Source organism: Scyliorhinus torazame, chromosome 9 (genome assembly GCF_047496885.1).
Source record: "Scyliorhinus torazame isolate Kashiwa2021f chromosome 9, sScyTor2.1, whole genome shotgun sequence".
NCBI lineage: Eukaryota > Metazoa > Chordata > Chondrichthyes > Carcharhiniformes > Scyliorhinidae > Scyliorhinus > Scyliorhinus torazame.
In genome coordinates this window covers 202,657,103-202,683,382 of record NC_092715.1, presented here as the reverse complement: position 1 = coordinate 202,683,382, position 26,280 = coordinate 202,657,103, and the positions used below count along the sequence as shown (strand labels likewise).

The 26,280-nt window shown below is 49.1% G+C and overlaps 1 protein-coding gene across 2 annotated transcripts; it reads right to left on the bottom strand.

Moving 5' to 3' along the window:
* Positions 1-413: 413 nt before the first annotated feature.
* LOC140429689 (glyoxylate reductase/hydroxypyruvate reductase-like) lies at positions 414-24,288 on the bottom strand. 2 transcript variants are annotated; one of them, XM_072516995.1, is made up of 9 exons: positions 24,127-24,288; positions 17,226-17,356; positions 16,236-16,308; positions 12,006-12,122; positions 11,807-11,895; positions 10,287-10,391; positions 7,355-7,490; positions 4,606-4,736; positions 414-1,351 (listed from the first exon to the last, which is right to left on the bottom strand). In XM_072516995.1, the coding sequence occupies exons 1-9, from the start codon at positions 24,210-24,212 to the stop codon at positions 1,230-1,232; spliced, it is 990 nt and encodes a 329-aa protein (XP_072373096.1). In that variant the 5' UTR covers positions 24,213-24,288; the 3' UTR covers positions 414-1,229. The 2 variants fall into 2 exon arrangements, with proteins under 2 accessions (XP_072373096.1, XP_072373097.1); XM_072516996.1 differs by lacking the exon at positions 24,127-24,288 and adding an exon at positions 23,948-24,107.
* Positions 24,289-26,280: the final 1,992 nt, after the last annotated feature.

Genomic DNA, 26,280 nt, shown 5'->3' with positions numbered 1-26,280 from the left:
CACACACACAATTTTTTTAGCTAACCCACTTCATAAATAAATATATATATGACTGTCGTCCAGTAAAAATTAGTACTGTGATTTAAAACACCAATATTTAAGATATCTTGCAATGAATTTATGTAACTTGTCATGGAATTCTGACATTTCTTAATAACAGAGTGAATCTGAAAATCATACAAATTACTGGATGCAATCTCTTTCCTGTTGAAGTCATTTGATTTGAAAGTTGCACCTGAAATAAAACCAGAAAACGCTGGAAACCTCTGTGGAGAATGAAGCAAATCAAATGTACATCAAACACTGCTGCCTATGCCAGAGATTATACTGAAGTTTTATAGTGTCCTGGCCAACCTCACTTGCTGCAATACAGTGCGTGTATGTGCAAATAACCAGTAAGTGGCACCAGAGTGTTTCAGAGTCACCTTTTTAATGTTAACAGACTTGCATGCTTACACTACACATGGTTCCCGAGTAAGGAAAGTTATAGGAGTGTTCACACAATCTTTTGAAAAACCTGTTTTCTGTTTATGGACAGTTCATTCTCAAACTGGTAGAAAACATGAGTTTCCTACCCTTTGATGAGCACAAATTAATCCTTCTGTACTCTCGTGAATGATGTGAAGTTCCAATTCTCATGAAGACAAACCGCTGCATTTCCATTTCCTTTGGATTCATTTTGCAAACAAGGCACTGTAAACTTCAAGACGGGCGAACAAACAAAACTAGGAGTGACCGTCGGCAGTCCAATCTGTCCAAACTCGGGGTTAGGTTTATGAAGTCTGGAAGGGCGTACATACATTCGCAGGGCTGCAATCTAGGTGGTTACGTTTGAGGCAAACCCAATTGCATATCGTTCCTCCAATTTATAATGGTTTGGAAGAGGAATAGCAGCAACCATTTAACAAAGGTCCAAAGTAGATACATCATACCACTTCAACCTTGCAACCCAGATTGTGCATGACTAGACTTAATATATATTATATGTAGTGAAAGGAATGATTCTATACCTGTGTTAAAATGTTTACAGAACACTTGTTCCACATTTACAGCTTTCGATAACATTGAAACTCTTCAACTTTTTAAGCTCACTTCCAAGTATATCCCCATCTTCTTGATCAAAACTATTGTCTAAACAATGCCAAAATAAATTCACACATTTAACTTCTTAAAGCTTCACTGAGAGAAGGATTACGTATATGTGCACATGTGAGAACATTTGTTTCCAGTTACAGTTTGAGTTCACTTGGCATCGGCTCCCCTTTGAGTCCAGCCAGGATGTTGTTGGCTGTCAGCACAGACATAGTGTTTCTGGTCGCATGAGTGGCACTTCCAATGTGAGGCAGTATAACTGAAATGAAAACACATCACTAAATTTCAAGGTCTACACCAACAAACATTTGTGTGCTCCTGATCTTAATGTCATCTTTGGAAATTTAGAAGTTTTCCAAGTACAGAACACAACAAACATGGGCAAAAGTGTCACGTTCAACATGAAACTAATTGAAGTGATAGTCCTGAGGTCTTCAAAAAAACAACAAACCAAGCCTTCATTTAGTACCTTTCATGCATAACATCTGAAAATGGTTTATAGTCAATTAAGTAATTTTGACGGGTAGTCACAGTTGTAATGTAGGGAACACAGCAGCCAATTCGCATATAAAGAACAAGAACAAAGAAATGTACAGCACAGGAACAGGCCCTTCGGCCCTCCAAGCCCGCGCCGACCATACTGCCCGACTAAACTACAATCTTCTACACTTCCTGGGTCCGTATCCTTCTATTCCCATCCTATTCATATATTTGTCAAGATGCCCCTTAAATGTCCCTATCGTCCCTGCTTCCACTACCTCCTCCGGTAGTGAGTTCCAGGCACCCACTACCCTCTGCGTAAAAAACTTGCCTCGTACATCTACTCTAAACCTTGCCCCTCTCACCTTAAACCTATGCCCCCTAGTAATTGACCCCTCTACCCTGGGGAAAAGCCTCTGACTATCCACTCTGTCTATGCCCCTCATAATTTTGTATACCTCTATCAGGTCTCCCCTCAACCTCCTTCGTTCCAGTGAGAACAAACCGAGTTTATTCAATCGCTCCTCATAGCTTATGCCCTCCATACCAGGCAACATTCTGGTAAATCTCTTCTGCACCCTCTCTAAAGCCTCCACATCCTTCTGGTAGTGTGGCGACCAGAATTGAACACTATACTCCAAGTGTGGCCTAACTAAGGTTCTATACAGCTGCAACATGACTTGCCAATTCTTATACTCAATGCCCCGGCCAATGAAGGCAAGCATGCCGTATGCCTTCTTGACTACCTTCTCCACCTGTGTTGCCCCTTTCAATGACCTGTGGACCTGTACTCCTAGATCTCTTTGACTTTCAATACTCTTGAGGGTTCTACCATTCACTGTATATTCCCTACCTGCATTAGCCCTTCCAAAATGCATTACCTCACATTTGTCCGGATTAAACTCCATCTGCCATCTCTCCGCCCAAGTCTCCAGACAATCTAAATCCTGCTGTATCCTCAGACAGTCCTCATCGCTATCCGCAATTCCACCAACCTTTGTGTCGTCTGCAAACTTACTAATCAGACCAGTTACATTTTCCTCCAAATCATTTATATATACTACAAAGAGCAAAGGTCCCAGCACTGATCCCTGTGGAACACCACTGGTCACAGCCCTCCAATTAGAAAAGCATCCCTCCATTGCTACCCTCTGCCTTCTATGGCCTAGCCAGTTCTGTATCCACCTTGCCAGTTCACCCCTGATCCCGTGTGACTTCATATAGTATGGTTCCTTATTCAGCTATGAGATAAATGACCAGATAATCAGTTTTAGACGTTGATTGAGGGATAAATAATGGCCAGGACCCTTGGAGAACTCCCCTTCTCTTTGAATAGTGTGGTAGGATCTTTTTCATCAGGCTAAAACACAGCATCACCAAGTACTGAATTTGAGATTCAGCCCAGATTATGAGCTCAATTATCAATCATGATAGGACCACTAGACCAGGAGGGATCAAGAAGATGGCGATTCTTTTCTTTTACAGAAGAACTTTATAAATTGGCCTCACCATGGGAGAGGCACTGTTTTATTTCTTGCATCAAACCACCACACCCACTTCCAGAGCTACTGAAACATGTTCTACATTACGAGTAATTCCGGCATCCCATTCAATTTACTTCTCTGCCCTTTTTTAAGGCCCAATTTTTATTTGTTTTAAATAAATTTGGAGTACCCAATTAATTTTTTCCCAATTAAGGGGCAATTTAGCATGGCCAATCCACCTAGCCTGCACATCTTTGGGTTGTGGGGGCGAAACCCACGCAAACACGGGGAGAATATGCAAACTCCACACGGACAGTGACCCAGAGCCGGGATCGAACCTGGGACCTCGGCGCCATGAGGCAGCAGTGCTAACCACTGCGCCACCGTGCTGCCCTTTAAGGCCCAATTCTAAGGTGTCCACATTGTCACCAACAAGATATCTGTCTCAAAATGATGTTACACACAGATTTGGTGAAACAGTAAAATGTGGCAGGGTTTAAAAAGGGATTTCAAGGATTCTCATCAAGAGAGGGACGCAAGCTTGTTTCAGAATCACAGGAGGAAAACTAATGTGGGATTTCAAATGGCAGGAAGATCCCAATGTTCCGACCAATACTGATTCTGTATCTGTCTAAAACATTCCAAACAAAATAAAAAGGAACAACTGGAAATATTTAGGTCAATCAGTCAACTTGTAGAAAGATTGGTAAATGTCACTAAGTGTCTGTCCGTGTGGAGTTTGCACATTCTCCCCGTGTTTGCGTGGGTTTCGCCACCACAACCCAAAGATGTGACGGGTAAGAGGATTGGCCACGCTAAATTGCCCCTTAATTGGAAAAATGAATTGGCTCCTCTAAATTTTTTTTAAATGAGTAAATGTCAGTACAAACTAGGAAGGACAATAACTTTGTTTTTTTATCCTGTAAATGCTGTGTTTTCTGTTCTTATTTGAAAACATAATTGATCTCATTCATATTCTACAAACACAACTTAGCACTTTTTAAAAACACTTTGTTTCATCTGTTCTTCCTCACATGCTCGCTCTCTTTTTTTTAATTTAGAGTACCCAATTATTTTTGTTTCCAATTAAGGGGCAATTTAGCGTGGCCAATCCACCTAACCTGCACATCGTTGGGTTGTGGGGGTGAAACCCACGCAGACATGGGGAGAATGTGCAAACTCCACACGGACAGTGACCCAGGGCCGGGATTCGAACCCGGGTCCTCAGCGCCGTAGTCCCAGTGCTAACCACTGTGCCACATGCCGCCCCTCCCCCATGCTCGCTCTCCTAATTGGACTTGGCAGTCAAGCAACCTTCACAGTGAAACAATAGGTGATGTTACTACTTAATCATATAATATCAAAATAAACAAAGTTTTTGTATTTTGTGTGAATACAGTAAATAACTGAATCACGACAGGTTTATACTGCAATACTGAGAAACTATCCAAACTTCATTAACTTATTCCTGCAAAGTTTTGAACTCTGACTGACTCCAATTTTCTGACCCTGTAGCTCAGTTCCCATTAACCCGGCAGTTATAACGTACCACAGTTTTTTAGTGACAGCAGAGGATGGTCAGTGGGTAATGGCTCAGGAACTGTAACGTCTAACCCTGCTGCAGCGATCTGACCAGTAGTGAGAGCTCGATAAAGGTCATCCTGGTTCACCATAGCTCCTCTGCAGGATAGAAAGAAAACATCAAAAACAATAAATGTGTTTCAAGGAAACTTTTTATTGTGGCCATGTGGGAACATAGTTACTTTTGCGTAGGTTCAGTAACAGCTACACGTAGGTTCAGTAACAGCTACACAATCTCTAACGTACAAACATAAGGAATTGCTCGACCAAAAAATGGCCAATACCTATCTAGTACACTTTCTAGTCTCATGATGCAACAATGATGGAGTAGCTGACCAATAGCTATCAATCTCAACTGATTAGTCTGGAATCGAGGAAAACGTCAGTGGTGGAGCTTCGGAAATCAAAAGCCCAGCCACCTGTTCCTTCCAGTCATGCTTCACTTATCACATGTTTAGTGGACGGAGGCCATTCGGCCCATCGAGTCTGCACTGACCCACTTAAGCCCTCACTTCCACCCCATCCCCGCAATCCAATAACCCCTCCTAACCTTTTTGGTCACTAAGGGCAATTTATCATGGCCAATCCACCTAACCTGCACGTCTTTGGATTGTGGGAGGAAACCGGAGCACCCGGAGGAAACCCATGCAGACATGGGGAGAACATGCAGACTCCGCACAGTGACCCAGCGGGAATCGAACCTGGGACCCTGGCGCTGTGAAACAACTTGTGCTACTGTGCTGCCCTGCCGGCTTGATACGGAAGCTTAGCTACACATGATTTAGGTCCCGGCCCCTTTAACGGGGGAGCTCATATTCAGCGAGGCTCACGGGGAGTTTAATCATTGCCATTTCGTAAGTCCCGTGCGGGCTACGATAATATGTCACACCCCAAATTCTCAGCGTATCCCAAAATGTTGTTTCCTGAAAGAAATCTATTTAATTTGCATGTGAGTGAATCAACACCAACTGCTCCCACCAGTTCCCCCCCAGGGAATATCTTCCATAATTGACCACTTTCTCACAGAAATATTTTTTCCACAAATTAATTTTGAATAGTTCCCATGAAATTTAAATGTGCACATGCCTAATTCTCCTTTTAAAAAAAAAAAATTTTATTCTCCTTTTTCACATTTTCTCCCAAATTTACACCCAACAAGAAACAATAATCAGTAACGAATGTAATGTCACTCCTCATACCAATAACAACAATCCCATCCTCCCACCAAACCCCAAACATTAGCCCGCATGTTAACATAAACAAATAACAAAAAGGAATCAGGAATCACCATAGTCATCATTAACACATACAGTCCCCCTCCCCCCAACTCTCCCAACCCACCCCCGCAATGTTCGATGTAATCCAATTCTTGAAAGTGCATAATGAATAATGCCCATGAATTTTAGAACCCTCCATCTTTCCACTCAGTTCAAATTTGACCTTCTCAAGAGTCAAGAATTCCAGCAGGTCCCCCCGCCATGCCAGGGCATAGGGTGGACAGGTTGATCTCCACCCCAACAGGATCCGCCTTCGGGCAATCAACGAGGCGAAGGCTAACCTCTGCCTCCGCACCCGTTTCCAACTCCAGCTGGTCTGGCATCCCAAATATGGCCTCCCGAGGGCCCGGGTCCAGTTTCACGTGCACTATTTTACAGATTACCCTCCTTCCAGTAATCCTCCAGCTTTGGACAGGACCAAAACATATGAGCATGATTAGCGGCTCCCTCCCGCAACGTTTACACACATCCTCTACCCCCTCAAAGAGCCAGCTCTTCCTCGCCCTTGTGAGGTGTGCTCTATATACCACATTCAGCTGTATCTGCCCCAACCTCGCACACGAGGTGAAGGCGTTCATCCTCCGGAGCACCTCACACCAGAACCCCTCCTCCATAACCTCTCCCAACTCTTCCTCCCACTTTGCCTTGATCTCTTCCAAAATAGCCCCGTAAACCGCTGACACTACCCCCTTCTGCAGTCCCCCGTCATCAGCATTTCCTCCAGCAATGTGGAAGTCAGCTCTACTGGGAAGCTTTGTATCTCCTTTCTGGCGTCTCAAACCTGCATGTATATAAATATTTCCCCCTGCTCCAGCCCATACTTCGCTCCCAGCTCCTTCAATCCTGCAAACCAACCCCCAAGAAACAAACCTTTTAGTGTCCTAATTACTTTCTTCTCCCATCTCCGAAAATTTCTATCCCACTTCCCTGGCTCAAATCTGAGGTTCACCCGAATCGGCATTTCCCTTGACCCTGCCCTCAACCTGAAGTGCTGGCGAAACTGCCTCCAAATTCTCAACGAGGCTATTACTACCGGACTGCCTGTGTATTTCCCCGGCGCCGTTGGGAGTGGTGCTGTTGCTAGCGCCTTCAATCCTGATCCCCTACACAAACTCTCCTCCATTCTGACCCATTGGGAGTCAACCCCTCTGACCCAGCTCCGTACCTTCTCCACATTCGCCGGCCAGTAATAATACGTCAGGTTCGGTAGGCCCAAAGCCCCCTGCTTGCCTTCCTCTCTGTAGTAGCAGAGATAATTCTGGCCACCTTCCTTCCCCATATGAATGAGGTCATCATCCCTTCAATCTCTCTAAATAATGCCTTCGGCAGGAAAATCGGTAGGTATTGGAAAATAAACAGAAATTGCGGCAACGCCTAATCCTCCTTCATTTAGCTTTTGAAAATAGATGATGTTAACCAGGACCGAGTTATGTCACCTACCTGCTCGTATTGATAAATACCGCTGTCTTCTTCATTTTGGAAAACAGGTCACCATTACACATTCCCTCTGTTTGGGGACTGAAGGAGCACGATATGATGACAAAATCGGATTCTTCAGCTAGTGTATTCAGGGGCACTGCAAGTGATAAAAATGGAACAGGTTTTTTAAAAAATGTATTTATTCAAAGTTTTTTAATAATTTTACAAAACACTCCAAAAAGGAAAATAATACAAAGAAAGAAGAGCAACATGCCAACAAAACAAAAGAACTTAACCCCTAAACGATAAACAGTTTAACAAAACTAACACCCAACTCAAAACGAACTGGGGCGTGCGCCCCATACAAAAAGGACAAGAAATCTGCCCCCCCCCCCCCCCCCCCCCCCCGGGCTGCTGCTGACCTCCACCTAACGTTCCGTGAGAAAGTCAAGGACGGTTGCCACCGCCTGGAGAACCCCTGCAAGGACCCTCTCAAGGCAAACTTTATCTTCTCCAGCCTGAGAAACCCCGCCATTTCTTTGACCCAAGCCTCTACGCTTGGGGGCTTCGCGTCCCTCCACATTAACAAGTGCCTTCTCCGGGCTACCAAGGAGGCAAAGGCCAGGACTCCGGCCTCTTTCGACTCTTGCACTCCCGGATCATCCGATACCCCAAATATCGCTATCCCCCAGCTCGGTTTTACCCGAGTATCCAAGACCTTGGACATAACCTTTGCAAAGCCCTTGCAAAACTCCGCAAGCGCTGGGCACGCCCAGAACATATGGGCGTGGTTTGCTGGGCTCCCCGAACACCTCACACACCTGTCCTCCACCCCAAAAAACAAAAAACTTACTCATCCTCGCCCCTGTCATATGCGCCCTGTGCACCACTTTCCACTGGATCAGGCTGAGCCTGGCGCAAGATGAGGAGGAATTGACCCGGCCCAGGGCGTCAGCCCACAGGCCCTCATCCAGCTCCTCCTCCCTTCAGCTCCTCCACCGAGGCCTCCTCCGCCTCCTGCAGCTCCTGGTATATCTCCGAGACCTTACCCTCTCCGACCCACACACCCGAAATCACCCTGTCCTGTATCCTCCGGGCAGGCAGCAGCGGGAATTCCCCTACCTGCCTCCTCACAAACGCCCTGACCTGCATATACCTGAAGGCATTTCCCGGGGGTAACCCAAATTTCTCCTCCAGCGTCCCCCGCCGACTGCGCTCCAAGAACAGTTTCTTAACCCTCGGGGTCTTATTTGCCCACACAAATCCCAAAATACTCTTGCTCACCCGCTTGAAAAAGGCCTTGGGGATGAGAATAGGCAGGCACTGAAACACAAACAATAACCTCGGGAGGACCGTCATCTTAACGGACTGCACCCAGCCCGCCAGGGAGAGTGGCAGCATGTCCCACCTCCTGAAGTCCTCCTCCATCTGGTCCACCAACCGTGCCAGATTGAGCTTATGCAAGACCCCCCAACTCTTGGCCACCTGGATACCCAAATACCGAAAACTCCTCTCCACCATCTTAAACGGCAGCTCCTCCAACCTCTTTTCCTGGCCTCTCGCATGCACCACAAAGAGCTCGCTCTTCCCAACGTTGAGCTTGTATCCTGAGAAGTCTCCAAACTCCCTAAGGGTCTGCATGACCTCCCCCATCCCCTCCACCGGATCCAAGATGTACAAAAGCAGGTCATCCGCGTATGGTGAGACCCGGTGCTCCTCCCCCCCCCGGACCAAACCCCTCCAGTTTCTGGACTCCCTCAGCGCCATGAAAAATGTAACAGGTTGAGACTTACTAAGACCACGATGTAAAATGTTCACATCTGAAAACAAAGACAAGAGCAGCTGTGCTGACTGTGAAAAGACTTTCAGCTCCACGTTTTGGGCCAACAGAAGGGACAGGGAGGTCTCACAGAGAAGGACAAAGGACTGTTGTGTGGTCAGCAGAGAGGAGCAGCACCCTCTCTGTAAACTATCAAACATTCAAGCAGGATGCAAGAAGGAAGATGGTCTCTGGTCTAAGAGACACATTCCATGGCATACTAAGAAATCTGGAAGATTAAACTTGACAAGACCGGGAGGAGAAATTCCTGGAGTGGATTTTACAGTTCTAGTTGGTTTGGAAACTAATTTTCAACTCTTCGAAAACTGAGGGATGAGTCACTCAACTTTGCGACTCAGCAAAATGGGAAGAAGCAAATCTGTTGGAAACTAATTTTGATTGCTTGACTGATTCTTATGAAATATGTTATTTTGTGAACAGCGGGACATAAAGTATAATTGTCCTGGGACTGGTCATGTTCAAAGTTAAAGGAAGGATATCTTTTCTGTAGGTCAATGTACTAGTTATCTACTACATAATTATTAGTCAATGTTGATTTCAGTTTGTTTGTTACAGTAAAAGTCTTAAAACTTGAAATCTGGTTTGTAATCCTTTCAGTTGGTCACTGAGAATTCAAATCTCTTGTTTAAAGCTATCAACCTCTACGGGGATCGTCATACCGGTTCCTGTGGGAAGAGGGCATTGGACTGTGTGTACGTAAATTCTATCCAGTGTCATCTTATGGGTAAACATAATCACCTGGAACTTGCTTTTGGAGTTCGGGATGAGGTGGAGACTAGAATTTCAAATTGTCCAGAAGATGTCTTTCTTGGCTTCAGCAAGCATTGGCATTAACAAAATGAGGAAAAACTTCTTGTAATTTACGAATCGAACACATTTGTAAACAGAATAAAACCTTGTGCAAGTCAGGCACAACTACTAAAGTACCAGCAAGAGCCATATAGAATTGAGAAAATCTAAAACAAAGAACTAAAGGGAGATGTATGACAGATAAAGTATGGAAGGAAACTAATTTAATGCCACAACTTTTCTCCAAATGGAACATAAAACTATAGTTGTGCTTGATGGGTAATAGGACAAGACCCTAATAATGATTTCAGATTTCCTTCTTACCATATTCACCCTGTATCTGGTCAGCAGCATCGGGCCTGGCCTGACGCCCAGTGTAAAATAATTTTTTCACTCCAAATGGCTTCAGACGCTGTGCAATTGCAAGGCCTAAAAAAAAAACGTTCTTGCATTTATATACTAACTTTCACTTCCTTAGCATGTTACAATCATTGGTTGCAACCTAGAAAGTGTGTCAGATGTGGCTCAGTTGATAGTATCTTGCCTCCAAGTCAAAGAGTTGTGGATTCAAGCTCCACTACATGACTTACATATATAAATTCAAAGCTCCAGCGCAGTACTGAGAGATTACTACTGAAGGGACCGTCCTTCGGTTGAGACATTAAACCAAGCTCTGTCTGGTCTCTTAAATGGATGCAAAAGATCCTATTGCATACTTTGAAGAAGAGCAGGTGAGATATCCCTGATGTTTTCATTAAAGGTCATCTCAACGTGAAACATTAACTCGGGTTCTCTCCACAGATGCCGTATGACCTACTGAGTATTTCCAGCATTCTTTGTTTCTATTTCAGTATACCTGCAGTATTTTGCTTTTTTATTAGTTATCCCAGGTGTCCTGGTCAATATTTATCCCTCAATCAATTTCACAAAATCAAATTCTTGATTCATTATCACATTGCTCTTTGTGGGAGCTCGCTGTGCGCAAATTGGCTGCCATGTTTCCTGTACCATAACAATGACTGTATTTCAAAAGTATTTCATTGGCTGTGAAGCTCTTTGGCTGTCCTGTGGTCATGAAAGGTGCCATATCAATGCAAGTATTTCTTTCTTTGCTCCCTTGCTACAAATCAAATAGAAAGAGAGTTCATTATGCTCATCACTGCTCCACTTGCTGACTAAAACAAACATTCTGCAGACAGAAAGCAAGGGCAAAGAGTTTGTTATTTGTAAAATAACAGTTCGATTGGGAATATGATTCGTTCCCACCATCTAATTTGAACTGGCTGATAACTATCATAAAATGGGCAATTCTATTATCTTTGCAAATTAAGGCACATCACTTACTTAACTATTAATTATTTCTGCGTGAAATGTAGTTTGCATAAAGTGTGAAGCAATCATACCATCAATCCATTTAAGTACCTTCTAAACATACAAAAACATACCTTAATAACACAAATGATATTGCAAGATACATTTACTGAACAGTTGCAAAATGATTTCAAAATTAGCATTTAAAGAAAAATCTTTTATATACCTTTTATATCTTTTATAGGGATGAGGTCCTGCATCAAGAATTTAGGGAACTAGGTAGCAGATTGGCAAGCAAGACCTCAAAGGCGGTCATCGCTGGACTACTCTCAGTGCCACGTACCAGTGAGTATAGGAAAAGGATAGAGCAGATCAATGTGTGGCTGAAGAGATGGTGTAGGAGAGAGGGCTTTAAATTCCAGGATCACTGAGTCCATTTCTGGGGAAGGTGGGACCTGTATTCCACACACAGCATCATCAGTTGAATCAATGTTCTCTAAAAATGGTGCTTCAAATTTTTTTTATGGACATACCTATTCTTCCGAGTCCCACAATTCCCACTGTGCTTCCTGCCAGCCCGTAACCGCACAGCCAGAGGGGCTTCCAGCTGGTCCATCCTCCACTGGAACAAACCAAACAAACGAGTCACCGTCCCGCACTGCTTAGAAAGGTCACTGGTAAATAACAATCAGATCTTCAAATAGCCCCTTGTTACTCGAATGCGACACCTACTTTTTCACTTCCTCAGTTGCTTCTATCAGTCGACGAGATGTCGTCAGGAGCAACGCCACAGTGAGTTCAGCAGTCGCATCAGTCAGAACATCTGGGGTATAGCCCACTCGAATTCCCCTTCAAACAGAGGAAAACATTTAAAAAGTGGCACTGAAAGTGTGATAAATGCTTTGCACCTAGTAGTGAGATGGTGATGAAAGGATGTAAATTTAAGGCAAGCAGAAAGAAATACAGAAAAGCAATGTGTTTACACAGAAAATAGTTCGAATGTAGGGTACTCCATGACATAATGTTGTTGAAGCAGAAACTAGGAATATTGTGAAGAGAATTAGATAGTTTAAAGGATATGGGGAGCAAGGAGGAGAATAGGATTAGACTAGATGGAATATTTAAGGATCGGGGCAGTGAGCAGGAGAGTGGAATATTATAAGACCATAAGACATATGAGCAGAATTAGGCCACTCAGCCCATCAAGTCCACTCCGCCATTCAATCATGGCTGATATTTTTCTCATCCCCATTCTCCTGCCTTATCCCCATAACCCCTGATCCCCTTATTGATCAAAAACCTATCTTTCTCTGTTTAAAAGACAGTGATTTTGCCAGTGATTGAGGGATATGGGGAATGAACTGAAGTTTGGGGTTAGATTAGATCAAATACAGGGATGTGGTTGCGGCATGGAGGAGGTTGCACGCTAGGTAGCTCCCACCAGGGTACTTGTTTTTTCGGTCTCAGATCGCGAGGAAGTTTGGTGAACACACTCGCCCCATCTAAATGTTTAGTGTGCCTGTCAAGGGACGAATGTTGAAAATCTTAGAAAAGGCTCGTGGAAAGAAGTGGAAATCCTTCGACGGCTTTGGGGAGTCCACTCACCAGGAAGGAAATGGTGATACAACTCCAGCGGGTATGGCCGCTCTTCAGCGGATATACTGATGGGGTGCTGGCCTCAAGAGTTTGAGAAGCAGTTTGGCAAGCATTTCGAGAAACAAGGGTACGTGATGATGGAAACCCTCAAAACGACGATTGAGGTGGCGCTTGGGCCGATCCAAGAGAAGGTGGAGAAAACCTCGGAGGCTGTGAAGGAGCACAGAGATGTTGAAGGGAGTGGACGATCAAATCACCTCGTTAGAGGCTGAGATCTCATTGGTGGGGGGGGGGGGGGGGGGAGAAACATGGTGTCCCGTCCAGAGTTGGATAGGGCCCATCAAACATTCCGGCAGAAGCCCCTGACGAACGAGCCACCATGGGCAGCGGTTGCAAGTTTCCACAGCTTCCAAGAGAAGGAGAGGGCCCTGAGGTGGACCAAAGATAATTGAGATTCGAAATTGCAAGGGAGCACCATCTAAGACATTGGAGTGGTACTAGCAAAGAAGCGGGCGGCCTTGAATAAGGCAAAGGCAACGTTACACCAGAGGCTCAATGAGCCTAGCTTGTTTGTTTAGTGTGGGGATGGGGTCGGAGAGGAGGGAGTATTGTTCTCTGGGAGGTGATCAGCAGATTCATTGGGGAAGGGGGGAGTGAATGGGGCAAGGGGATGGGATATTTCTCTGACAGAGACTAGGGTCTTCTGTTTGTCTCACCTTTTGGGAGAGGCTGGCAGCCATCTTGGGTGGACCTTGGGCCTAGGTATTTGGTGTGGGTGCTGGATAATCCTCAATGGTGTAAATGGCTGACTCCGGGTTGAGAGGGGGGTTGGAGAGACCCCTGTTCAGGTTGGTCACATGGAATGCATAGGGTTTGAGGGGGTCCAGTGAAGAGATCAAGAGTTTTCTTTCACTGAAGAATTTAAGGGCAGATGTGGGGCTTTTACAGGAGATTCATCTGCGAGTGAGGGGCCAGACCAGACTCTGGATGGGATGGATAAGCCAGGTATTTCATTCGAGCTCCAACAGTAGGGCCCAGGGAGCTTTGGTTCTTTTTCGGGATACAATTTTTTGGGCAAGTGTGAGTATTTTCCGGTGGACCCCATGGGGAGGGGAGCCGTCCCGGGGATGCGTCCCTTTTGCCTTGCAGGATCAAGCTTCAGGTATATGGGTGTGTGAGTGGCCTGGGACTGGGCCCAGCTCCAAAAATTGAACTACACTAGTCTGATGAGTAAGGTCAAGTCGGATCTGCAAAAGTGGGATAACCCTCCCCTGTCCTTGGCGGGCAGGGTCCAGTCTATCAAAATGAATATTCTTCCACAGCTTTTGTTTCACTCTCTTCCTGTTTCTTTGCTAAATCCTTTTTTGGGAGCGTTAATAAGTTGATAGCAGGTTTTATATGGACAGGTAAGATTCCGAGAATTCGTAGGTCAGTTTTAGAGAGAGGCAGACAATCGGGGAGGCCTTGCGTTGCTTAATTTACTTTTTTATTATTTGGCGGCTAATGTGGAAAAGGTGCTGGGTTGGTGTAGTGACCCAGTGGCCGCTTGGGTGCAGTTTGAGGCGAGGTCATGAGGGGAGTCTGTGTCGGGCGCACTGGTGACAGCTTCGCTCCCATTTATGCCAACAAAATATTCCCTGAGTCCAGTGGTTCTATCCACTTTGAAGATATGGAGACAGTTCCGAGAACGTTTTAAGCTTGGGTCTCTGTCGAAGTTGGCCCCTATTTGTACAAACCACCTGTTCGAGCCAGTGAAGCCAGATGCCTTGTTTAGGGAATGGGAAAGAAAGGACTGGAGAAATTAAGAGACTTCTTTCTGGAAGGGTGACTTACCAGCCTGGAGGAATTGACGGTGAAATATGGGCTGGTGGGGTCGAATTCGTTTAGGTATCTCCGAGTTTGGAATTTTGTACAGAAGGCCTTCCCGACATTCCCCGAGGCGCCGCCGATGTCTCTTATGGAAAGGATCCTTTTGCTGGGAGGATCGGCGGAGGGTAGCACATCTGGCATCTATGGGCGGATCCTGTCAGAGGAAGTGGGCGTGTTGGATGGGTGAAAGTGAGATGGGATGGGGAGCTCGGGCCCATAGATGAAGAGGTGTGGAGAAGCCCTTCGCAGGGTGAACTCCACATCCTCGTGTGCGAGGCTGGGCTTGATCCAGCTCAAAGTGGTGTTTAGGGCACATCTGACCAAGGCAAAGATGAGTGCTTTTTATCCTGAGGTGGATTAGAAGTATGAGTGGTGTTCCGGGGACCCAGCCAATCACACATAAATATACTGGTCCTATTTCAAACTTTGGGTGTCTCTCCTTCTTTCACACCATGTCGGCAATTCAAAATGTCGAATTGGAGCCCTGTCCTCTAGTTGCCATATGTGGGGTGTCAGATTCGCCAGGGCTGCAGTCAGGGCCGGAGATGGATGTTCTTGCCTTTGTTTCCTTGATTGCCCGGAGGGGGGGGGGGGGGGGGGGGGGGGGGGGGGTTCTACTAGGGTGGAGGTCTCCAATCCCACCCAAGGCCTCGGTATGGTTTTTTAATATTTGGTAAAATTGAAAAACTTTAATAAAAAATTAGATCAAATACTAAGAGATGGATAGAGTTAGCAGTGGAGCGGGATTGGACTAGGTGAGATCCTGACGGATATGGGGAGTGAGCAGGCGGAGACAAGATGAGAAAGTGTTCAGAGACAACCCGATTAGTTAGAGACAGAGAGAGACCTCAAGAGATAAGCCATGTGTGATGAAAAAGTCAAGATGGTGACCTTGGAATGGATGTGGAGGCAAGGAGGGCAAAGTAGTCAGCTAAGGTGATGGAGGGAGATTCTCAGTGCAGAACAAGAGGACAGACAATGGGGCGTAGCATTCAGGTTTCAAAGACTCGAGCCTACACGGAGAGGTTTCTAAAAAGGTCTTGAAAACTGAGAAACAAAAATTGTGTTTTCTTGATTCCGAATTACAAAAGGGTTTGTCGTCAGCTCCCCTGAAGCCTGACTTCTAAATATTACTGCACATTTACAAAAATAATTTGATTCTAAAAGATCACTCACTATCTGCAGTTCACAGAATTTACCGTGGATTTCAGCATTTATCCTGCCAACAGTTTAGAGTATTGCTCTGTAAGTACTTGGGTAAGCATATATTATCCCATTCACAATTTCCCTTGGGAAGGTAGTGGTGAGCTGCCTTCTTGAACCACTGCAGTCCATGTGGTGTCGGTACACCCACTGTTCTGTTAGGGAGGGTGTTCCAGGATTTTGACCCAACGACAGTGAAGGAACAGCTGATATATTTCCAAGTCAGGATAGTGAGTAAGTTGTGTCCACATCCCAAGAATAAACAAAACAATGCCATGTTAAAATAGATCTTACCGTTTTTTAATTTCTCCCACAGAGAGATGGTCAAATCCAACGGATAGTGTGCTGATAACTTTCAAATTTGGCCCTGGAACACAAGAACAAACAAAGTCCCTCAAATTCCCATTACTTTAAACCAGCATGGAACATCTTAGGCCCCATGAATTGGCCTGGCAAAAAACAGACTGAACCTAGTCACTCGGGATAAGGAACTCCAAAAGAATGAGTAAATGTTGCATCACTTGCAGCACTTTTATCTGCAAATCCTGAGAGTTAAAGCCAGTAACAATCCCCTTCAATGTAACCCCTCCATTTTAAATCCAGGTCTTTATTTTTTGCTGAGCTCCCACCTTATAGAATCATTTACAATGCAGAAGGAGGCCATTCGGCCCATTGAGTCTGCATCAGCCCTTGCAAAGCGCACCCTACTTAAGCCCACACCTCCACCCTATCCCTGTAACCCAGCAACCCTGCCTAACCTAAGGCGCAATTTAGCATGGCCAATCCACCTAACCTGCACATCTTTGGTCCTTGAAGGTGTTGGTTCACTGCCTTTTCATCCATGTGAAAGGACACCTAATGGTCAGCAGCAAGACACACTGTAGATGAACCAGAGTCAGAAAAATGGCAAACCTCTTCCATTCAGGATCGCTCTGTTTGTAGCTAGTCAAAGGAGTTGCACCAACACGATAGAGGTCAGATCTCTGCTCAAGGTGCAGCCATCTTATCATTATGGATTCTCTCTTCCGAGATCAAAGTTCACTTTGCTTCTAAATATGGTATGGAAAGAAGAATGATCCTGCTGCACACTATCTCCAAACAGAAAGGGAGAGATGCACAGGAAGGATATTGTCTTTCATCATCTCCTACCATTACTGGCAGGTTGCAAATATTTGTGGTTGATTATGTGGCTGCTGAGTTAACACAATAAAACACTGCTCTCACTAGCCAGCTAGCTCCACAACACAATAATGGCAGTTCTGTGACAAAACATCAACAGTATACCTGCTGCCTGTAAAACCTCATCATCGATCTTGTCCGTCAACATACAGTACAGGCCATGTGCTCCTGCAATTCCCTTCAGCAACTCTTCCTTAGGAACTGGCTCATCAGAGTCCCATTGATGAATATTGCAACTGAAACACAACAACAGAACAAAATCAATCCGTAATAACTGACATATACTCGCAGTTAAATGTAAGTCTCGCATTGAGCTACAAAATGTTGGATTGGACAAAATAGAACCACAGAAAAGTTTTGGCACAGAAAGAGGCTATCCAGTCTATCGTGTCTGCGCAGCCAAAAGGAGAAAAAACAAACTAGCCGCTCATTTTAATCCTATTGTCCAGCACCTGGTCCGTAGCCTTGCAGGTTGCAGCATTATAGATATAGATCCATGTACCTTTTAAATGAGTTTAGCGTTTCAGCCTCTTAGGCAGTGAATTCCAGGTGCTCACCACCCTCCAGGTGAAAAGGTTTTTCCTCATGTTTCCTCTTTTCCTTCCATCAATCACCTTAAATCTATGCCCCCTGGTACCTAACCCCCTGATAAGAGTCATAGAATTTACTGTGCAGAAGGAGACCATTCGGCCCATCGAGTCTGCATCGGCCCTTGGAAAGAGCACCCTACCTAAGCCTACACCTCCAGCCTATCCCCGTAACGCACTAACCCCACCTAACCTATTTTGGACACTAAGGGCAATTTATCTTGGCCAATCCACCTAACCTGCACATCTTTGACTGTGGGAGGAAACCGGAGCACGCGGAGGAAACCCACGCAGACACGGGGAGAAAGTGCCAACTCTGCACAGACAGTGACCCAAGCCAGGAATCGAACCTGGGACCCTGGAGTTGTGAAGCAACAGTGCTAGCCACTGTGCTACCGTGTCCCCCTCAACTAGGGGAAAACAGATCTTTCCTGTCCACCCTGTCTAGGCCCCTCATAATTTTGTACATCTCAATTAGGTCATCCCTTGGCCTCCTCTGTTCTAAGGAAAACAACCACAACCTAGCCAATGTTTCCTCTTAGCTGTAATTTTCAAGTCCTGGCAACACTCTTGTGAATTTCCTCTGTACTATCCAGAATATGGATGGCACTGTAGCACAGTGGTTAGCACTGTTGCTTCACAGCGCCAGGGTGCCAGGTTAGATTCCCGGCTTGAGTCACTGTCTGTGCGGAGTCTGCACGTTCTCCCCGTGTCTGCGTGGGTTTCCTCCGGGTGCTCCGGTTTCCTCCCACAAGTCCCGAAAGTTGTGCTGTTAGGTAATTTGGACATTCTGAATTCTCCCTTTGTGTACCCGAACTGCCGCCAGAATGTGGCGACTAGGGGATTTTCATAGTAACTTCATTGCAATGTTAATACAAGCCTACTTATGACAATAAAGATTATATTACTATTATAAGCAATTACGTCCTTCCTGTAATGTGGTGACCAGATCTGTCCACAAATCTCTAGTTGTGACCTCACCAGCATTTTATAAAGTTCCAGCAATACATCTCTGTTTCTGTATTCAATACCTCACTGTTATACCCCCCATGGAGGTCACGTGAGAAGGACCATCGTGTAGGCCTCAGGAGGCCTCGCCACTACCTGCCGAAATACCGCATATCGGGAAATTAGAACCTTTCAGTGCAGGTACTGATGACGTGGGGGGGGGCAATCTATCGAGCGAATGCAGTATTTCTTTGCACAAAAGCGATCATCGGGGATGGGAGGCAAATGATCCTGCTAACGGCTTGTGGGGGACTCACCTATAGCGTTATAAAAAGTTTAACCCATCCAGATGCACCGGACAGTCGACCAATCGGCAAATCTACCCTTGGTAGTGGTACGTACAGGCGGACCAGGTTTGCTGGGATGGGACTGGCTCTGCCACCTATTGGATTGGCAGAGGATTTGCAGCATGCACTTGCATGGCCCTGAAGGGGTTTTGGCAAGATTTCCAACTGTCTTCCAGGAAGGCTTGGGCACGATAAGAAGGGCAGTGGTCCGCATTAGCATCGACCCTTTGGTTCAGCCACGTTATTTCCACGCTAGGTCGGTCCCATATGCTTTGTGGCCAAAAGTAGATGCTGAGTTAGACCGACTGGAAAGCCTGAACATCATACGTCCCATCCAGTTCTCCGACTGGCTGGCGACATTTTAACCCTATTGAAGTCTGGTGGCTCCGTATGCCTATGTGGGGATTACAAGATCACTGTTAACCATGTCTCCCTATTGGACCATTATCCGGCCCCTCAAATAGAAGACTTGTACGCAAAGCTCAGTGGCGGCCGCACATTCACCAACTTAGACATGAGCCACACATACCTCCAGCTATACCTGGCCCCCAAATCTAGGCGCTTTGTGACCATAAACATGCACCCGGGGCTATATGAATGTACCCGGTTGCCCTTTGGGGTTTCCTTGGCGTGCGCCATTTTTCACAGGGTAATGGAAACTATCCTGCAGGGGTTACCTTGCGTTGCCAAATCTGAATGATGTCTTAATTAAGGGCTCACCTGAGCAGGGGCACTTACACAACATGGCCGAGGTACTCCCGCATTTCGAGGAAGTAGGTGTCGCCTCAGACAGGAAAAATGTGTTTTCAACGTGGCTGAAGTCACATATCTGGGGTCGCATACCTGGACTGTCATGAGATGCATCTTGTGGAAGAGAAAGTATGGGCGATCCAACATGCTCCCATACCAAGCAGATCGACAGAACTTCGCTCATTTGTAGGCCTTGTGAACCATTACGGGAAGTTCGTCCCGAACCTGGTCATGCCCTTAGCGCCTCTCCACCGTCTGCTGTGCGAATGGGCCCAAGCACAGCAAGTGGCTTCGCCACGGTGAAACAGCAGCTATCATCCTCAAAACCGCTGACCCATTTCGACCCTTCAAAACCGGTCTTGCTGACGTGCGATGCCTCCCCCAATGGGATTGGAGCCATCCTTGCTCACCAGATGGAGGACAGGTCAGAGTGTCCCATCGCCTTCACCTCAAGGACATTGGCCGACGCAGAAAGAAAATGCTGAGATTGAGAAGGAAGGTTTGGCTATTGTCTTTGGAGTGAAGAGGTTTCATCAGTGCGTCTACAAACAAATACGTTCACCATATTTACGGACTGCAAGCTTCTACTCAGATTATTTGAGGATCGGGCGATTCCCCCCGTCGCATTTCCTCGGATCCAGCGTTGGGTACTGCTGTCAGCCGCATATGAGTATATGCTGGATACCGTTCCAGGACCAAGATTCTTGACGCAGATGCGTTGAGCCACCTCCCCTTCACCACCAGACCGGCAACGTCCGCCTCAGCCGACAAGGTCATCGCTGCCCTCCATTTTATGGACTCCATGCCAGTCACGGCATCCCGCATCTGGGGATGGACCCAGATGTACCCGCAACTGTCACGCATCCGTCACATCATACAATATGGGGCCCAGCACCGTGCCTTGCCGGAAAATCTAAAGGCACATACTTCCAAGATACAGGAGCTGAGCATTGAGGATAGTGTTATTCTTTGGGGTACCACATGGTGGTTCCTGAATGAGGACGCGGTCCGCTCCTACAAGACCTCCATAACGGACACCCAGGGATGTCCAAAATGAAGACGTTGGCCCGTAGCTACATTTGGTGGCCCGGAATTGATGCCGACATTCGAACGATTGGCCCAGCACTGCACCCAGTGCCAGGAACACCAGAAGATGCCTCCTGTGGCACACCACCCGTGGGAATGGCTGAGTCAGCCGTGCTCTCACCTCCATTTCTCCTTTGTGTGGCCTTTTCAGGGGGCGATGTCCCTCATCATCGTGGACGCACACTCAAAGTGGATGTAGGTCCAGAGAATGCAGGTAATTATGGCTCGAGCCACCGTCGAGCAACTTCGGCAAACCTTCGGTACACCCGAGGTGTTGGTATCAAATATCGGGGCGGCGTTCACAAGTGTGGAATTTGGAGCGTTCATGTCCGTGAACGCAATCTGCCACGTGCGTAATGCCCCGTACCACCTGGCTTTCAATGGGTTGGCCGAAAGGGCAGTACAAACGATCAAGCTTGGGATGACAAAACAGACGTCCGTCTCCTGGGAGACCCGATTGGCTCGGTTCCTGTTTTGTTACCCCACAACTCTTCGCCACAACGGGGTCGCACAAGCAGAGTTGCTGATGGGTCGCAGCCTCTGCACCCGCTTAAGTCTCGTCATCCGGGATATTGGCAGGATGGTTCACCGTACTCTGGACAGGACCAAGGCAGACGCAGGCCAATGCACACCCTTGCGCACGTTCGCCCCTGGAGATTCAGTGTACATCAGCAATCTCGGTGCCATATCGCCGTTACCCAAAAAAGACAAAGACCTGTTGGAATGTGGATCACACAGACCCATTTCGCTGCTCAACGTGGATGCAAAAATACTCGCAACGGTCCTGGGCAGGAGACTGGAGAACTGCGTACCAGAAATGGTCGCAGAAGACCAGACAGGCTTTGTCAAGGGTAGATAGCTAACTGTGAACATTAGATGGCTGCTGAATTTAATACTGACCACATCCGGTGAGAGAACACCAGAGATGATCGTCTCCTTGGATGCAGGAAAGGCCTTTGACAGAATCGAATGGAAGGACCTCATTGAGGTACTGGAGCAGTTTGGGCTAGGGACAGGGTTCACCTCATGGGTGAAACCCTGTACAACACCCCCAAGGCGAGCATTCAAACCAACAGCACTAGCTCTGAATACTTCCAGTTGCACAGGCACCAGACAGGGATGCCTGCCTTGCCCACTCCTGTTCGCCCTGGCAATTGAACCCCTGACGATCACCCTGCAAGCTGCGAGAGGTTGTAAGGGAATCTGAAGAGGAGGCACAGAGCAGAGTCTCACTCTGCGGATGATCTGCTCCTCTACTTTTCGGACCCGAAAAACGGCATGAACAAAGTTATGAAGCTTCTAGAAAAGTTTGGGGCCTTCTCGGGCTACAAATTCAACCTTGGCAAAAGTGAGGTTTTCCCAGCGAACCCAAGTGGGGGATGGGCAGAGCTGGAAGGCCTCCCATTTAAACTAGCCCGGAACTAATTCCACTACCTGGGGATCCAGATAGTCCACGATTGGACACGGATCCACAAGTAGAATCTGACCCGTCTGGCGGAGGAGGTAAAAAAGGACCTGCAGAGATGGGATGCAATCCCGCTTTCCCCAGCGGGGACGGTACAGACAATCAATATGAGCCTGCTGCCCAGGTTCCTCTTCCTGTTCAGATCCATACCATCCAACACTGAAAAGGAGAAGTATGGGAGGCCTGGCCCTCCCGATCCTGCTACACTATCACTGGGCAGCTACGGCCGAGAGAGAGGGGGTGGATAAAGGAACCAAACACAGAATAGGTGAGGACGAAGGAATCCTCCTGTACGGGAACAGCCCACCGAGCCTTCACCATGACACCACTCCCATCCCCACCGGCAAAACACTCAACCAGCCCAGTGATAGTCGCAACACTAAGAACCTGGAGCCAGATGAGACAGCACTTTGGTTTAACCAAGGTGTCCACCATGGCCCTTATCTGCACAAACCATAGGTTTCCACCAGCCATGCTAGGTGCTGACAGGACGAGGGTGTGGTGCACACTAGAGCGGTTAGGGACTTCTACACAGGGGACAGACGTGCAACCTTAGAAGCGCTGACGGAGAGGCTGGAACAATCGAACGGATAGGTGCTCCGACACGTACAAGTCAAAAAACTTTCTCCACAAGGAGACAACGAGGTATCCTAGGACTCCGAGAGAAACAATGCTGGAGGAGTCACTGGACATGGACAGTCTGGGAAAGAGGAACTGCGGGGACATATACGGATGGCTTTTAGAAAGGACACGCTCCCCACTGGACGGAACAAGGGTGAAATGGGAGGAAGAGTTGGGGATGGAAGTAGGGTGGGCGCTCTGGAGCAAAGCACTGAGCAGGGTCAACTCCACCTCCTCCTGCACAAGGCCAAGCCTCATGCAGCTAAAAATGGTGCACAGAGCACACGGGACAAGAACCCAAATGAGCAGGTTGTTCCCGGAGGTGGAAGACAAATGTGAATGTTGCCAGGGAGGCCCCTTCAAACACGCCCACATGTTCGGGGCATGCCCCAGATTTGTCAGGTCTTGGACATCCTTCTTCGAGGTGATGTCCAAGGTTGTGGGGTGAGGGTGCAGCCGTACCCGAGAGTGGCAGTCTTTGGGGGTATCGGTCCAGCCACAACTTCATATGGGGGAAGAGGGCTGTGCCCTTGCATGTGTCTCCCTAATCACCCGCTGGGGAATCCTGCTCGGCTGCAAAGCAGCAGCACCACCCACAGCTGCAGACTGGATGGCAGACCTGGCGGAATTTCTCCATCAAGAGAAGATCAAATGTACCATCTGAGGGCCAGAAGATTGCTTCCACAAAGCGTGGGGGTCATTCATCAACCTGTTCCAAGACCTGTTCAAGGCCAACGACAGACAGAAGGGGGGCAGGGGGAGACACATGGAAACCACCAAGGCCACAGAAAGCAGACGAGGGGGGAGGGCAACAGATTGGAGAGATCCAAGGAAACGCCAAAGGGAAAATGCAAACTTAATAAAAATATTTATTTTAAAAAAAAAGAAATTTTGGCAACAGGGCCGCCCGCGTGGATCCCAAGCGTTGTATTGTCCTGAACCGGTCGATGACCTTTGATGATAATTTATCATCACTTATTTCTCCTCAGAGTATTTCCAGAATGTTTTGAGTGCAGGATTTACTCTAATTGCTGTCCTATTGCGGTGAATCATTTGCACAGCGAGCCCGCGCTGCTGCTTTGCCCCGGGACAGGCTCGGAGGACGCACTCTGCTGCTCAGTGTGGAGGGCCAGTGCGGGCCCCGGCCGGGCCGCCACACAACCCACCCCGCTCGCTGCACCCACGGGCGCTCCCTCACTCACATCCCGGACTCGGACAGCAGCCGCAGCCCCTCGTTCGGGATCCGGCGGGTCACGAACACTTTCATCAGCAGCTGAGCGGCCTTCATCCCCAGAACAAACCCGGCGGCGGGAGAAGAGCCCGAGCCCCGACAGTGCTGCCTCCTGCCGGGGGAGAGAGCTCCTGCAGGGCATGGGAGGAGGGTGGAGGGAAGAGTTGGGGGGGGGGGGGGGGGAAGAGTTGGGGGGGGGGGGGGGGGGAGGGAAGAGTTGGGGGGGGGGGGAGGGAAGAGTTGGGGGGGGGGGAGGGAAGAGTTGGGGGGGGGGGGAGGGAAGAGTTGGGGGGGGGGGGAGGGAAGAGTTGGGGAGGGAAGAGTTGGGGGGGGGAGGGAAGAGTTGGGGGGGGGAGGGAAGAGTTGGGGGGGGGGGAAGAGTTGGGGGGGGAAAGAGTTGGGGGGGGGGAAGAGTTGGGGGGGGGAAGAGTTGGGGGGGGGAAGAGTTGGGGGAGGGGGAAAGAGTGGGGGGGGGTAAAGAGTGGGGGGGGGGAAAGAGTGGGGGGGGGAAAGAGTGGGGGTGGGTAAAGAGTGGGGGTGGGTAAAGAGTGGGGGGTAAAGAGTGGGGGGGGGAAGAGTGGGGGGGGGGAAGTGTGGGGGGGGGAAGAATGGGGGGGGGAAGAGTGGGGGGGAGGGAAGAGTGGGGGGGAGGGAAGAGTGGGGGTGGAGGGAAGAGTGGGGGGTGGAGGGAAGAGTGGGGGGGGGAAGAGTGGGGGGGGGAAGAGTGGGGGGGGAAGAGTGGGGGGGGAAGAGTGGGGGGGGGAAGAGTGGGGGGAGGGGGGAGGGAATAGAGGGGGGAGGGAATAGTGGGGGGGGAGAGTGGGGGGGGAAGAGTGGGGGGGGAAGAGTGGGGGGGAAGAGGGAAGAGTGGGGGGGTGGAGGGAAGAGTGGGGGGAGGGAAGAGTGGGGGGAGGGGGAGGGAAGAGTGGGGGGGGAGGGAAGAGTGGGGGGGAGGGAAGAGTGGGGGGGGGAGGGAAGAGTGGGGGGGGGAGGGAAGAGTGGGGGGGAGGGAAGAGTGGGGGGGGAGGGAAGAGTGGGGGGGGAGGGAAGAATGGGGGGGGGAGGGAAGAGTGGGGGGTGGAGGGAAGAGTGGGGGGGGGAGGGAAGGGAGGGGGGGTGGGAAGGGAGGGGGGGAGGGAAGGGAGGGGGGAGGGAAGAGTGGGGGGAGGGAAGGGAGGGGGGGAAGGAGGGAAGAGTGGGGGGGGAAGAGTGGGGGGGAGGGAAGAGTGGGGGGAAGAGTGGGGGGGAGGGGAGGGAAGAGTTGGGGGGGGAGGGAAGAGTGGGGGGGGAGGGAAGAGTGGGGGGGGAGGGAAGAGTGTGGGGGGGAGGGAAGAGTGGGGGGGGAGGGAAGAGTGGGGGGGAGGGAAGAGTGGGGGGGGGAGGGAAGAGTGGGGGGGAGGGAAGAGTGGGGGGGGAGGGAAGAGTGGGGGGGGAGGGAAGAGTGGGGGGGAGGGAAGAGTGGGGGGGGAGGGAAGAGTGTGGGGGGGAAGAGGATGGAGGGGGGGAGTGGGGGAGGGGAGTGGGGGAGGGGAGTGGGAGAGGGGAGGGGAGGGGAGGGGAGGGGGGGAGTGGGGGAGGGGAGGGGGAGAGTGGGGAGGGGAGTGGGGGAGGGGAGGGGGGGAGGGGAGGGGGGAGGGGAGGGGAGTGGGGGGGAGGGGAGGGGGGGAGTGGGGGGGGTGAGGGGGGAGGGGAGTGGGGGAGGGGGGAGTGAGGGGGTGGGGGAGGGGAGGGGGAGGGGGTGGGGGGGGAAGAGTGGGGGGGGAGGGAAGAGTGTGGGGGGGAGGGAAGAGTGGGGGGGGAGGGAAGAGTGGGGGGGGAGGGAAGAGTGGGGGGGAGGGAAGAGTGGGGGGGGGGAGGGAAGAGTGGGGGGGGAGGGAAGAGTGGGGGGGGAGGGAAGAGTGTGGGGGGGGAAGAGGATGGAGGGGGGGAGTGGGGGAGGGGAGTGGGAGAGGGGAGGGGAGGGGGGAGGGGAGGGGGGGAGTGGGGGAGGGGAGGGGAGGGGGAGAGGGGGGAGGGGAGGGGAGTGGGGGGGAGGGGAGAGGGGGAGGGGAGTGGGGGGGAGGGGAGAGGGGGAGGGGAGGGGGGAGTGGGGGGGGTGAGGGGGGAGGGGAGTGGGGGAGGGGGG